Below are 15,355 nucleotides of genomic sequence, written 5' to 3'. Positions count from 1 at the left end.
GTGTGTGTGTTACTGTGTGTGTGAATGCAAAATTTTGTTTTAGCATTTGTCGCTGTCTATGTGGCATAATGTGATCAGCAAGTGACAGCAAAGATGAAAGGTGTCTCTAGTCTGGGTGTGTCATGTATTGAATATGTGCATGTGTTGTTTGTATGTGTGTGTGTGTGTATTAATGGGATCAGCTTGTCACAAGTGAGGATGAGAGGTGTAAAACGTACTGTATTCCTTATATGTGTGTATACATTAGGTGTGTGTGTCTGTGTGTGTGTGTGCATGTGTGTGTGTGTGTGTGAGAGAGAGAGAGAGAGAGAGAGAGAGAGAGAGAGAGAGAGAGAGAGAGAGAGAGAGAGAGAGAGAGAGAGAGAGATAGATGGTGACAGATAGGATCAGAATATCAAATTCAGGTTTTCTCATATGGACCATTTCAATGCTCTGATTGCAACATACACACACACACACACAGAAAATAAACACACTCACAGGGTTGTGTGGAGTATATTCTGGCATTTAGATTTTGGAGCCCCATTCCCCTTTCTCTAAGCAGTTTTTTACATTGAATGTGAAGGCACTGTATTACTTTTCAACAAAAATATTTTTATATATAAATGTTTATATAGTTTACAGACTTGTATCTGGCAGATGCCTACAAGTTACCACTTTAGTTGCTGAAATGCATGAATATCCATTTGAATAAATCATGCAGAATAGTACTGTATTACAGTTAGTATTAACCAAGTATATTCCTCCAGTGGAGACAATTTTACCAGCATACAAAAACAATCTTAAGCATAATATAGATTCAAGTGCTGCAGATTCCTCAAGTAGGATTAAGAAAAATCATACTGGGTCTATTCGGTCTACAAATCAAGTCAAAGTCAAGTATCTCAAAGTCAAGTATCTCACCTCCTTGTGTCATTTTTTTCAATTGCGTTCAGCAGGACCATATAAGGATAAATCATATAAAGATGCATGGATGCTTTGCAGGGCAGTATCAAACTGCTACAGCGGCTTACAGTTAAAACAGCAGCTTTACATTTTCTTGTAATGAGTTTGTGTTTGCAGCACTGACAGAATTAGAATAGGAAAAAAATATCCAATATACACAGTATATACACCTCCAAACATCTGGCAATGATACTACTTAAAAAAATCTATTCTGTTTTTCATAAATTTAACAGGGATTTACAGTGTGTGTGTGTGTGTGTGTGTGTGTGTGTGTGTGTGAGTATGTAGGCATATAGAGGCCGTCACACAGAGAAGCCAAATCTTTAACATCATTGGGGAAGGCCATTACAAGTAGACGAGTGAGTTTGTGTATGTGTGTGTATTTTTGTGTGAGTGTATACTATACCTTGCAGCTACACTTCCCCGTTCGATCTGCGCAAGCACACACTCCTCTCTCCAGGTCGCAGGTCTGGCTGTCCGATCCTGAGACGTTACACTCACACTGGGTGCACTGTGGGAAATGTGGAAGCAGAAAACGCCAAGCTTCTGTTATCAACAACATTACAGGCACAGAGAGGAGCTACCAGAGTGTGTCCTAGCTTTATGCTTCACCAAACCATTAAAAATTCACTCGCAAAATGAAAATGTTGCCATTATCTTCTCACTCCCATGTCAAGTTGAAACATCACTGAAGTTCATTTGAACACCAAACACAGAGTTGTCCAGTTTTCCTCTCATTTGTCTGAAGTTCCAAAAGTGAGCAGAAATGACCATGAACTTTCAACACTGACTCAACAGTCAACAGGATCATTTGGTTCGTTTTATTTCATCACAGTGCAATTCATCAAGAACTTTTCATATCACTCTACCGTGAATACAGCTAGACAATGAGGCAAATATAAAAAATTAAATTTGATTATAAATGTACGCTCATTTTGAAGGCAAAGTAAATTGTCTCTGCTCCCTTCAATTCAAAAAGACTTTAATGAAACTGCCAGTTTAGCAGCCACGCAAAATTCAATAGAGTTTTGACAAATATGGTGGTTGCAGGGTTTCCACCAGAAAAGTTCTTCATACTATCTGCTCTGGTTGCCGCAGCCCCACCGTCACACACACCCCCCTTCTCTCTCGACTGCACACTTGCTATGCACTGAGATGTTCCTTAAAGGAGCTACTCTACTTGTGTAATACATTTTAGATTAGAAAACATCTTAACCTGGAAGACGACTCAAATTTCATTTTCAGGTCTGTTTGAAAAACTGCTGCTAAGTGGTATCAAGATTAAAAGATTCTCACTACGCTGAATTCCTTCGCTGTTGTTTTAAATCACACCTGACACTGTATGTTGTTGTTCATCTTTTCATTTCAAGTGGGGTACCTCTGTTGAAAAAAATACATGCTGAAGCTATGCTGAAAAGTTTGGCTTTGGTGTAAAGATGGTATAAAGATCAGTGGTGTGATGACACCATTAGGCTTCTTTCAATCAAGCAGGAAACAAATGCTTTTAGAATGGATTTTAGCATTAAAAGCCTGAGTAATACCATTATCACATCTGTGGGAATCTGTCTCTCTTGTCACACACAGACTCTCAGTCCCCAACGTTCGAATCCCATCAGATAGTCTCTCCAGTACCAGATAAAATAAAAGTACACTTCATAGTAACAGTAATATTTGTAGTACTCATATGGATTATTTACCTGAGGAAAGTCTCTGTATCCCAGCTGACATTCATTGCATTTCTCTCCTCTGAAGGAGTCGTGACAGACGCAGCAGCCTGTGTTGACATTGCACTGCTGGGTCACCGAGCCGATCACACTGCAGCCACACTCCTACACACACACAAACACACAAACACACAAACACAAAGACAGAATGAACTTCAAAAAATTTTTTAAAAATGAACTTCAAGCAGATGTTAGAACAACTGACACAAACACTTTTTACATCATGTACAATGCAAGCATTTATCTTGGTCCCTTAGTGCAGTCAACAGTCAACCAAGAGAGTCTTTAAGCAGCACAAACAAAATCGTAAAATCAGTGAAGAGTTACGTTTGACTCCGTTGAGGTAGACGGTTGCATGTCTGATGTTCAAAAGGTCAAAATACTGTTTTTAGAAGAGCCGTGTCAATGAACAGAGCGTGTGAGTTACAGCACATGTATGCATGTATGTATGCTGTTGTGAGTTAAATCCCCTTAAAAACTCTCCCTGTTAACACCAACGGTTGTTGTAGATTATTAGATTATATTAGATTTGACAAATGTCTCAATCAAACTTACTAACAACAACAAAACAGATGTTTGTCATGTTTGCTGCGGCAAAAGTTGCAGAAATACAATCAAAATCAAAAGCTGAGAAGCTGTAAATGTCCATCTGAATCTGTATTATCATCTGTATTAGAGAAATTGTGGTAGAATCACAACATCTTCAGTGCTGCTGATGTAGATTTATATAAATTCTGGAAAGTTTATTAGCACTTGCAGGTAATTTTGAACTTGACCCAGTTTTTCGCTGTAAGGAATGTTGATTCAGTGACATATTATGTGCTTATGTTTGTATATACTCGGTCCTGATATGGCTTCTCCCCAAGTGTTAATCATTAAATTAAACATTTCATACTGAAGAATTTACTGTGCCCATTTTATTCTGTTCAAGTCTATTTCCTTTGTTGTACTTTAAATACTGTTCTGTTCTATGTTGTACCTCCCTGCTTTGATGTGTTTTACTTTGTTCTGTTGTCTTTGGCTCTTTTTTGATGTGTTTTTTACCACTTAGATCTGTTGCATCCCTCTTAGTTGTCCTGATGTCCTCTTCTGGATCAGTATGTTGTTACATTTACAGTACTTTCACATCCAAGCCTCTAACTGCTAATAGTGTGCTAGTAGTGTACTTTTAATAGTTTACTGTTATAGCTGCCTCTGGGCCCTTTGGTGAGATAGCTTCAGCGAAGAACAATTACTTTCCAAACACTTTGAAAAAAGTCGTGTTTTAAAAAAAAAAAAAAAGTAGAGGAAATGGGAATGATAGAGTCAAAGAAAGAAAGGCGATAAAGAGGAGGGTCTACAGAGAAAAGGCCGTGTAAACAAGCACTGCGATGAGAAGAGAACAGAGTGTAGGAATAAAGAGAGGTAGAACACAAAAAAGAGTGGAGGGAGGAAAATAAGAAAGACATAAGAGGTAAAAATGGAGCTAAAAGGAAACAATTAGACATCAAGAAGTAACAGTAAAGAAGGTAGAGAAAAAATAAAATAAAGTGGTAATCAGCTGAAGAAATTATTTTTAAAAAGACAGAATTAGATAAAAACTTAATGTGTGTGTAAATTGTGACTAAATTGGAATACCTCATGTTTTATTTTCATTTTTATTATAAACTTGTCAGGTTTATTATTCTAGAGAAATACATTGAACACACACAAATAAAGTCTATGTTGATTAAATATTTCACTCCTAGTATTATATCAGAAATGAGAAAAGTCAGGTTTTATCCATCATCACTGATGGTGTTCAAATTATTTCTGAATGCTGGAGAGTAAAATTACTCACAAAGGTCCAGTAAGCCACTGTTTTCCATTTTCTTTCAGAACAATACATTTGTTAAAATGGCAAGCTGATGAATCATTAATGCCTATTTTTTCTGTCATCCTTCCTGTGTGTTTGCAATCTCTAATACACAAGTAGTTCACACATTTGTTAGCAACAACTACTACTGCCAACACCATTTCAGCCTACCTTGCATCCAGTCATGATGTCATGGCCCCAGTGGTTGGGAGCACAGCGGTCGCATCTCTCACCGATGGTGTTCGGTGGACAGATACACTGTCCTGTGTTAGCATCACAGTTATTGCCCACATGACTGCACTGGCAGGCTGTGAGAGAGGAGAGGAGGAGAGAAAGTACATTTTAAATTGCTGTGAATAAATTCTGAAGGAAAGTCAATGTTTTACCTGTCAAAAATATCCCTTAAAAGCTATTTTTAACATGTTTCTTCTAGTTCTCAACAGCGATTCGGTTTTTCTTTCACAATATGAAACATGCTGGCTATATCAAGATTACAAATTTAAAAAAAAATAATAATTTGTTTGGGATTGAGAACAAGGAAGTGAACTTGCCCGGTTTGGTTGGAGACTCAAACCTGGAGGACTAGTTGGACTGTTGTGAATTTGACATACAGAGAAAAACTGCCTTTATCTTATTAAAGTTTTTCACTTTCCACAGAAGTAGAAGTGAGAGAGAAAGTGTTAACTGCTTATTGGGGTGAAAGTTACATGCATATGGAATCATATGCCCTCATGCACTAATACATGCAAATGAAATAGTTTTGGTTTAATAGGAATTAAAAAGGGTAATTTATTGAGTCACTGCATAAAAATTGAGTTGTTTATAGTATAGACAGATTTATTTGTTACCAATTAACTCACTCGATCACCACCAGTCCCCAGCAAGCACAGATGCCAATGCCAGAGGACTCTTTTCCCTGCTATGTATGCTAGTTCAATTTAAATGTTAATGCTCATAAAATGTCATTAGCATTATTTTGTTAAAGTTTCCCTTAGCTGGGAACTGAATGAGACCTGAGTGGGACCTGAATGGGAACTGAAAGTTGTGTTTTATCTGCTGGTAATGTGGAAGTTTCAATCATTTTATTTTTGGAAACCACATGCCCAGAGCCTGGATTATATTTGTATTCTGACTTGTGTGCAGTGAATTCCCAGGAACATTAAACAGTAGCCAGCATATTATTCTTACAACCTGACCGCAACACTGTGGTAGTGATCTGTAGATGAAAGAAAATAATTCCCCGTCCGATCTTTTCTTTCTGCTGTATGACTGAGTTTCCTGGCTTACTTCTTGGCTGTTCTTCTTGGCTGTCAATAGCAGTTGGCATCACTAATATATTGCATAATGAGATATGTGGGGAAAGCTATTCATAGTCATACTTGGGGTGAGTGGATGCTTAATCTTCATTTTGGGCAGCACAAATAAAGTTTGCAGCACCTGCTGCATGGGTTGTTGAGTTTATTGAGCATATGATTTAATAATTTGAACATTATAAATACATAATTTCTCTTAAAAAAAACACAATGACTGGAAATAGGCACTTAAAAAGGTGACGTAACCCTCAGGCAATGATAGAGCTTTTGCAAAAAAACAGCTAATAACAGCTAAATGCTTCCAGATAGATCAATATTTTTTCCCTTTACCACTATCAAATGTTTTTAAAATTATTAAATTAAATGTAAATACTCTAATTTTAGACTACATATTCTCATTTAGCAGAAATTATTCTACTCTTCTGTTCACAAGACTAATTCCATCTGCACTTGGTTCACATCCAACACCAGCTTGCTGCAAGTTGGACATCACTGACATGCTGTACAATTTGGGGAAACCTTGACCTTTAATTTGAGGTGTGAATACAGACACACACGCAACTGATTTAACTTTAAATCACTGCTTCTGGAGGATGAAACTGAATTATCTGCAGTGTTCAGAGTACTATGAATACCAATACCAATTCTAAAAGAAGGTAGAGTAATATATACGGTATGGTAATATAATATTATCAACTGAAATCAACAAAAGGAGCAATGCCCAATTACAGACTGCTAAAGGAATCTGAGGTTTATATATAAATGCAGTTGCCTGTTTCAGTGGAAATAGACACACATACATCCTCTAGTTGGTTTACTTATGTCCTTTGTTTTCTAAAAAGCATTTATTGATGAACCTGTTTGTTAACAGGTTTCTTTCTAAATTTGACAAAATTTGTTTTGATTCATTTAAATTTCTTCTTTCAACACTCTTCAAATACAATCGTCAGCTATACGACTTGTTCACCAGCCAAGATGCATAAGAAATCTTTTAGCTCCATAATTTATTGGTCATGTCATTATTATTCTGTGTGTTCCACCTTCAAAGATGTTCGTACCAATCAGCAGGCTAGTTTCTCTTGGCAACATTTCATCTTGCCACTGTCTAGTAGGTGCTGGATTTCGATTCTTCATTGCTTCCCTCCCTCCCTCTTTTCTTCCTTCCTTCCTTCTTTACTCCTGTCTTTCATTTGGTCCTTCCATCATGTATATACAGTATATGTATTCATGGATGGGTATTTTGTTTGATGTATCTGTAGCTTTTGATACAATGTATATTTCATAACGCTGGGGAGAGTTGCTTAACTATTTATAAAACACAGTGTAATGTCAAAAATACATGATCATCAATGGCAATGAAATTATGAGTTCTTCATAATTTTTGAAAGTCTGACTTTTAAAAGATAGGAAGTTTGAGGTTCCTGCAGGAAACTGATGATATTTCAAACTAGATTATTTGCTCTGAAGGTGCAGTACAGATGCTAACTATATTGTTATATCCGTGTGATACTGTAACAAAAGAAATACCTACACTGACAAAGTACTGTGTTTCAAAATATACAGCAGCATTCAGGTAACTAAAGCCAAAGGCTGACATTCTTAATTCAGTGTTTTAACTTCGTCCTGCTTATGGGCAAAAAAGATTTTGTTCTGCAATAATTATGAAATTGGCCCACATGATGTGATTCATGTGGGCACGCAGGCATTTTTGACACGATACAACAGCTTTTTTCAAATAGAATTTTTTTGCAGACCATTAAGTGCAAACTTTAAATTAAAAAGAAATAAGAACAAGCCAGCAGTTTAATGAGGACAGCATATTGTGATTGCTGACATTACTCTTATTGCATATTACAACTACAGAACACATCTATATGCTTTGATTTTGTTCAGTGGAAAGACATCAGGGTAAGCTTACTTTTTAAAGAATCCCTCCCCTTTCTATCCCACTGTGTAGGCTTACGTGTGCAGCCGCCCTCCTGGAAGTTGAAGAATCCTCGTGAACAGCGGTCGCATTTGGGTCCAGTAACACCTGGCTGACACCGACACTGACCCGTTTCATCACAGTCAAACGACTTGGAACCAAATGAGTTACAGTGACACGGAACGCACTGTCCACCTGTGGTAATGCCGTGGGTCTGAGGCTGGAGACAAACAATTACAGACAAGCAGAGAGGTTACAATCAATCAGGTTGTAGACACAATCGAATTTGGAGAGGGGTCATTAAGGAGGTAATAAAGACATGCGGTGCACATTTTTTTTCACAAGACTGAATGGAAAGGACGAAGGGAACAAATGAGGGAATGAAGGGGTAGCACTGTTGAGTTGCAGAGAATTTCAATCCTTGCAAGATTTTTCTGTTTAGAGGACAATCAATAACTGTTTTGGGGCTTTGACAGCTGTCTGATGGCATGAAAATTCCTCCTTGTTGCTGCTAAGGGAAATACAAAAGACAAAGCCATGCATGTTGGTTCATCAGACTGGATCCCGCCATTCATAAAGTTCCTCTTAAGCTATAGTATGTAAGCAAATTCAATTTGAACAAATCTTAAGAAAAGCTGCCAAATAAAAATGTGAATTGCAGTAGGTGCAGTTCATCTGGATTTAAATAAATGTGTTATTTCCAAAAAAAAATAAAAATCATGTACATCCTGATTTGCCTAAAAATCATGACATTTACAACACCAATCCAGGAACAACAAACATCTTGTGTAACTTAAAGTGCTGACATTTTTTGGAATATGCTACTAAAATCTGCTTCCTTTGCACCTTACATCACTGTTCACACTAAGCAACATCTTCAAACTGAAATGTCTTTCACAGAAACAGCCATGCTGTTAAAACCCTTATGTACCACAATGTTTGTGACAACTGTGAAACTTGTTACATATGTAAAATGTGTTTTAATCCTGTAAAGCTGAACCGCACACGTCAGTGCATCTATCACCACACCAAGAAAACAAACACACCCATGCTACTTAAAACACACCACCGTCATTCACATGCAGTGTGTGTTACCCCTGTCTTAGGCCTGTACGCCCCCCTGGGACAACCCCCTGTGCGGGACGACCCCCCCCATCTCTGCTGCACGGCTTCCATGGGAAAGCGCTCCACCGGCCGCCGTGTCTCCCGTCTCTCGTAACTTTGCCGACGCAGGTCGCAGCGTCGGCCCACGAAGCCGGGGCGACAGATGCAGCGGCCCTCAACATCACAGCGTTGAGAAATAGAGCCGTGAGGGCTGCAGCGACAAGGCATACACTCCTGACGCTCAGCATCCCACCAGCAGTTAGGCTGGACCAATCACAACGCAGATGGGTGGAGGAAGGAGGGGCAGACAGGGGACCAAGTGAGTGAATGAGAGAAACAACAATAAAAGAACCAAAAACTTTCAAATGTATAAATAACCATAGCCATTAACCTCACACTATAGGAGAAAAGATAAAACAATAGACTATGGATGGCTTTTTTTTACTGCAGTATCAGGGTATATGGTTTTCTTCCAGACATAATAATGTAACACTGCATCTTCATAGTCCTGCAGAAGCTATACAGTACATGTGTGGCCTCACTTTTTATGGTCTGATAGCTGAAGTAACAAAAACTGAGTTACTGTAAAATATCAAAATATACATAGAAGATTAATTTCTGATTGATTCTGAAGTCACTACATTCCTACAATTCTCCATATTTAAGGACAGTTCTTTAGGACCAAAATCCACAGCCCTCCTTCCATGCAAAAATGTATTTAAAAGTTTATTTTTAAGTTGATATGAGGCTTCAGCCATCCAAATTAGTCAAATCAAGGCAATACCTTTCACAGCTGCTGTCTTTTAGTGCCAAATTCTCTCTTTATGTTATTATCCTTTCACTGCAGCTGAACAGGAAAACACTGTCCACCAAGACACAAAGAGGGATTTCTTTACTTAAAAGACTGCAACTGTGGAAGATATCCAATTTATTTGACTAACTCAGACGGTTGAAGTCTCATATTATCTTGAGGTAAACTTTTGACACACATTTTTGCTCAAAATGAGGACTGGATTTTGGCTCCCATCACTTACAGTATAAACAGGAAGAATGATTACAGCGAGCAAACCCTGTTTCAGTGTTCATATGGGCACTTGACTATTGTTTTGAGCCAGACTTGAAAAAACTATGAACCTGCCCTTTAACACAGTCATAGTAGAGAAGTAAGTATAATTTGAATAAATCATCTTTTGACCTACCAGATACCTGCCACAGTGCTGGTTAACCAAATAACACCTTTGATGTGAAATGGTAAGAAAAATAAAGCATTACCCAAATAAGAGCACGGTCACTAAAGATGTGATTGAGGTTAAAAACATTCAAGACCACAGGTATCCCATTGCACACATGTAATATTGCAGAATTACAATGAGAAAAAGTGACAGAATTAGAGCCATGGGGAATTAATAATAGAAGGTCTAGACAGGAATGCTGATGGTACCAGCAAATATTGGCAATATGTGTAAAGAGTGTTTGCATCTATGTCAGAATACGTACCATGCACTCATCACACTGTCGTCCAACCACATTTTCTCTGCACTGGCACTGGCCGTTCTCCTTATTGCAGACTTCAGATACAGAGCCATTAGTATGGCACTGGCAGGCTGCAGGAGGGAGGAGAGGAGAGGAAGTATATTATCATTCCATAATGGTAATGTTTGTAAATGTGGACATACCTTATGACAGAAAATTTTAACATGTTGGTGAATGTGTTTACTTCACACTACAATAAACTGGATAAGAGCTAAGATCCTGCTTAAGGTCTTCTTCAGGATTAGTTGTCGATATGCACTTTAATGTCCTCTTCATTGCACTTCAGAGAAAATCTTCTCTTCCCCAAATAGATTCTTCAGTCTAGTGGGCTGACTTAAATTTGCCTGATTGTATTTTGTATATAAAAAAAAAACATCTTAGATGACCAAGCAAGGCTACAACAGAGAAAAACATCACACTCTCATTAATTTGAAAATTTAGATTTGCCCTGTTTGCTCTGATGAAAATCTGGTGTTGAGTATGAACACTGTCAGGAGTTCTTTCTTGTGCACGGGAAAAACAAAAAAAAAGAAAACAAATTACAGCCCTACATTCAGACACAGCTGCAATCACCAGCACGGACTGCCTCTCCTTACCACCTCCAACTTAACTATACACTGAGAACAAGCCATTTAGGTCTGAGCTGCTCAGTGACGGGTAAATACATTTTGGACATAACATGCATTTCTGTGTCTGCATTTATATTCTGGGGCTCTACTGGAATATCTCTGCATGAATTACAGTTCAAAAAATCCTTATTTATCTTGTACTGGCCCTTTATGCAGCCCCTCAGTTCAGCCTCTGTCCGCAGGCTGTTTCAGGAAGTTGCCCCATGGCTCTGGAGGCTGCATAAACAAACAGTAATAGCTGGATTTCGCTCTTTCTTTACTCGAAATGGAAACTTCAAGTGGACAGCACGAACAACCCGCGGAACAACCTTAACAACAATCTTGCCAACAAAGGCTACGAAACAGGCGGCAGTTTGTGGGCATGCAAGAACGACATGATGTCAGTTTGATGGGGAAGTAGAGGTAACATAGCAAAGGATTCAGAGCAGGCTGAAGCCTGGGCTTTTGACATGAAGCTTTTACATATGTTCACCTCAAACTTTGGAACTTTGACCATGTTTAACATATACATTCAACATTATAACAGTATAAAAATGAAAATGAAACTTAAGGAGTTCTTTCCTTTTCTTGTGGATAGATTATTTACCTAAACATATGTGATATTTCTATACACTGCAAGATGATTCTCATCTCTTACAAACCCATCTCTCTGGCACTGAAAATGGTTGCATAACATTCAGTCCATGACCTTTGTCATGTGTGTGCAGTTTTATGCTTTCTGAATGAGTTAGTTAAAGAAATATAAAACTTTTATTTATATACAGTAAGACCTTTCACATCTCTCTCTCTCCCTCCCTGTCTCTTTCTAATTGTGTTACTTTGTATGACTTCAACTTTATTAAAACTTATATCCTACTCAGGAAAAAAGACACACCCACACACGCCAATCAACCCCTTAGATATACAATTAAAAGCTTGAACATCACAGCTCCCATCTGGTGTATGGGTTGTCAGAAGCACACACACATACACACAAAAATGCACGCAAAAACACACACCTTCTCAAGAAATTAGTAGCACACAGCACATCACGTCACATAGACACAAATGTGTACTCATAGCCTGCTTTACCTCCTGCCATTCTCTCCTGTTACATGTAAAATAGACAGAAGGACAGACCTGAGTGTGGGATGAGAAAGTGAGAGAGAGGGGTACAACAGATGTCCACACACACGCAGAAATACTCAGAAATATGCAAAAACACACATACGGTACACAACATACATTGATTTCTTCTTCACACACATATGCAATGAGGCGCACATGCCCTCCCACACGCCTACTCGCACACATACACGCAAATGTACGCACATTCGACACGAGAAAACACGCACATATACAGTACGTTCTTCTCCACTTCACACACACATTCTCACACACAGTCTCTCACCCCCCTAGCTTCACCCTTCAGGGACCATCTGGACTCCGTTCTGTCAGTCGCTACAATGCGCGCCTTGTTGAGGGATAAAATGTTGCTTTTTGTTGTGGTTTTTTTTTCTTTCAGTGCTGGCCTTGATGGTAGAGATAACATTTTTTTGCAACATGAAATACATCATGTTCTGTTACCAAGCAATCAGCAATCTCTCATATCAGCAAACTGCAGGAATACCTATCGTGCATCTATTCTATATATTATTAGCACTACAACGGTGCCGTAGTGAGGAGTCCAGGCTTTATATAATCTGTTAAGTATACATGCATAGTGCTGTACACACCAATTGCAAATTTAGTCCATACTCAAGGTAAACAAGTAAACATAGAGGTCATTAACATGCTGTTGAGATATGATGCTCAGGAGCCTTGAGGGGAAAATAACAATGACACTTAATGTTGTTTAGTAAATGCATTCAAATGTTAATTACACGCTTACATATTAAGATATATATGTTTCCTTTTTGTTTGGCCACTGTGGCACACAGTAGTTTTGTGTCATTTAGTTTCTAAAATAAAGCTGCACAATCCAAGGGGGAAAAAAATAGCAAATACAGTCCATTTTGTCATTCTTCAGAAGGAGTTTGCAAGGAGTCCTTGAAGGCATCACACAGTATCCTGCATTGGTAGCAATATACAGTATAAAGTATCAGACTTCAAAAAGTGTTTGTATATTGAACAATTGAAAGCAGCCCTGCACAAACACTACTTAAATGAGCAGACCAACTGGTGGAATTCAGTTTTAGGCTGTTTGACTGCAAACACCTCAAAAGAAGCTGCTGACAAGAAGGCCAAGTGTTTCATATTTTATTCTCTCATTCAGAACTCAAGAGCTGGGATTCAAACCAGTGACCTTCAAGCCACAGACTTCTTGACTTCATGTATGAAAGTCCTATGAAATTAGACTCTATGTACCTCTTACTTCATTTTTACTTGCACTTGTACTTTATATGGCAGAGCAGAGCAGTCTGAATCTGTTATGTTGTTGTTAGGTGTAATTAACCAATTAAATCAGACTCTGTTTTTTTTATTATTCCTTCAGGTTGGGTTTCATTTTTTTCATATTTTTTTTGTCCCTAAATCAAAGCATGTAAAAATACTGTGTTGTGGTATAAGTGCCATCTACCCCTATGTAGGACATGCTGGAGGTTGTCATCTTGCTTTACATAAAAATATCAAAAAATATTAAAAACTGTGAAGTTGAAGTGAATTTCCATGAATTTAGGTGTGAGATAACAATGAAACATTTTTTAATTTTCTGTCAGCAATGACAAGAAACTTCCAGGTCTATATTTTTATTCTGGGGCTCTAGTGGAATATCTTTGCATGATTTGCAATTAAAAACTCCTGATTTATCATAGACTAGCTCCTTATGCAAGCCCTCAGTTCAGCCTCTGTCTGAAACAGGCTGTTTTAACTCCTGTCTCTTTAAGGTCCCCTCCTGATGAGCCCACTCTGTTCTGATTGGTCAGCTCCCAGAGGCTGCGTTAACAAACAATATTAGTCGGATTTCACTTTTTTCCCTCATTCTTTACTTGAAATGTCAACTTCTCAAATACAACCGGACATCTTTAAGCCCGAAACAGATGCAGATTATGAGAGTGGACAACATAGACAACGTGGAAAACAAAGAGTCAGAACAGACAGCCGTTTATTCGCATGCGCCACTCATCTACATGGTAGATAAACCATTGCAAATGAAGCCTGAGCTTTTGACTTAAAGGGAGCGTTTTTACATATGTACACCTCAAGTTTTGGAACAATAACAGAAAATCACAAAAAATAAATAAGTCCCCTTTAAATTTTGAGTACAAACTTCTGCTGGTATATTCGTGCTATTTCAGAGTCGAGTTTGAACTGCTTTAGTCTCATTAAATGCTGCATTGATCTGACCTTTGGTTGAGTGAAAAACAAAATACATGCATTTCAGACATTTACTTTTTTGGGCCTATCAGTTCCACAAAAGCCAGAGTCTCATCACAGAGGACTGTACTGGACAGTCCATTAGGAACAGAGAAAATAGAATTGTGAGGTTTCAGAAAGATCCCCAAAGGGTTTATTGATCTACTGTATGAAGCATCTATGAAACATTCATTAAGTGTCAGACACACAGGAAGCATAATTACATTATTGAATTACTACATATTCACTATGTTCCAGTGATTGGACAAAGTGTGACAGTGCAATTCACACATCTTCTCAACAACTTCCAAACGACTTTTCCCTATGTGAAAAATGGTCAGGGGAGTTAATTTTCTTGAATTTATTCCTCAGACAAATTACTTTGTGGTCAAGTTTGCTTGCAAAATCAAACCATTTTCCATCCCCTGACTGGATTAAAATGAACCAATATTAGTGGGAGAGACAAAATGGCTGCAGCAAAAAGGTCCGCAGATGGGAACTTTGACATCAAAAGAAAAAGTAAAGGATTTTTACAGTCTAATAGTGCACAAATGGACTTGGCCTGAACTCTCCTGCTCCACTCAATAAAATTCATTAAGACTAGGAGCGATAGGGAGAGGGAGATAGACAGCGAGAGGGAGATAGACTGACAGAAGGGGGGAGAGAGAGAGTTGTTGTGTTTTAATAATTCCTGCTGGTCTTTTGTCATTCGTACAGGATCAATAACAACCCTCCATCTCCCAGACACGAGCAGCCGATCAGCACTGTAGGAGAGCAATAGATCAGGCTGATTAATCAATAGCCATTTAGCTGGGTGGAGAGGGGAAACAACTACAGAACAATGAACTATCAAATACACATTAATACCCTCTGTCAGCCTGTCTACCTGCCTTTGTACTTGTCTGACGGTTTTATCTTTCTATTTATTGGTCTGCCTGTCTGTCGCTCTTTGCTTCTGTCTGTTAATCTGTCTTTCTGCCTGCTTTCCTGCCAGTGCCACTCTGTTTTTGTCAACA

General features: G+C 38.3%; 1 protein-coding gene across 4 annotated transcripts in view; it reads right to left on the bottom strand.

Annotated features, from left to right (window-relative positions):
- The window catches only part of lama2 (laminin, alpha 2), a 206,596-nt gene that overhangs the window by 78,819 nt on the left and 112,422 nt on the right, over positions 1-15,355 (bottom strand). For all 4 annotated transcript variants that reach the window (XM_042389960.1, XM_042389962.1, XM_042389961.1 and 1 more), the window contains exons 22-26: positions 10,342-10,448; positions 7,780-7,960; positions 4,675-4,811; positions 2,643-2,774; positions 1,352-1,456 (exon numbers count right to left, since the gene is read on the bottom strand). In XM_042389960.1, coding sequence (XP_042245894.1) covers positions 1,352-1,456; positions 2,643-2,774; positions 4,675-4,811; positions 7,780-7,960; positions 10,342-10,448 — 662 coding nt within the window. The remainder of the gene's footprint in view (positions 1-1,351; positions 1,457-2,642; positions 2,775-4,674; positions 4,812-7,779; positions 7,961-10,341; positions 10,449-15,355) is intronic.

This window comes from Thunnus maccoyii, chromosome 17 (genome assembly GCF_910596095.1).
Source record: "Thunnus maccoyii chromosome 17, fThuMac1.1, whole genome shotgun sequence".
In the NCBI taxonomy this organism is placed as follows: domain Eukaryota; kingdom Metazoa; phylum Chordata; class Actinopteri; order Scombriformes; family Scombridae; genus Thunnus; species Thunnus maccoyii.
Note: the sequence above shows the minus strand (reverse complement) of the source record. Positions and strands in the feature narration are given on the sequence as shown.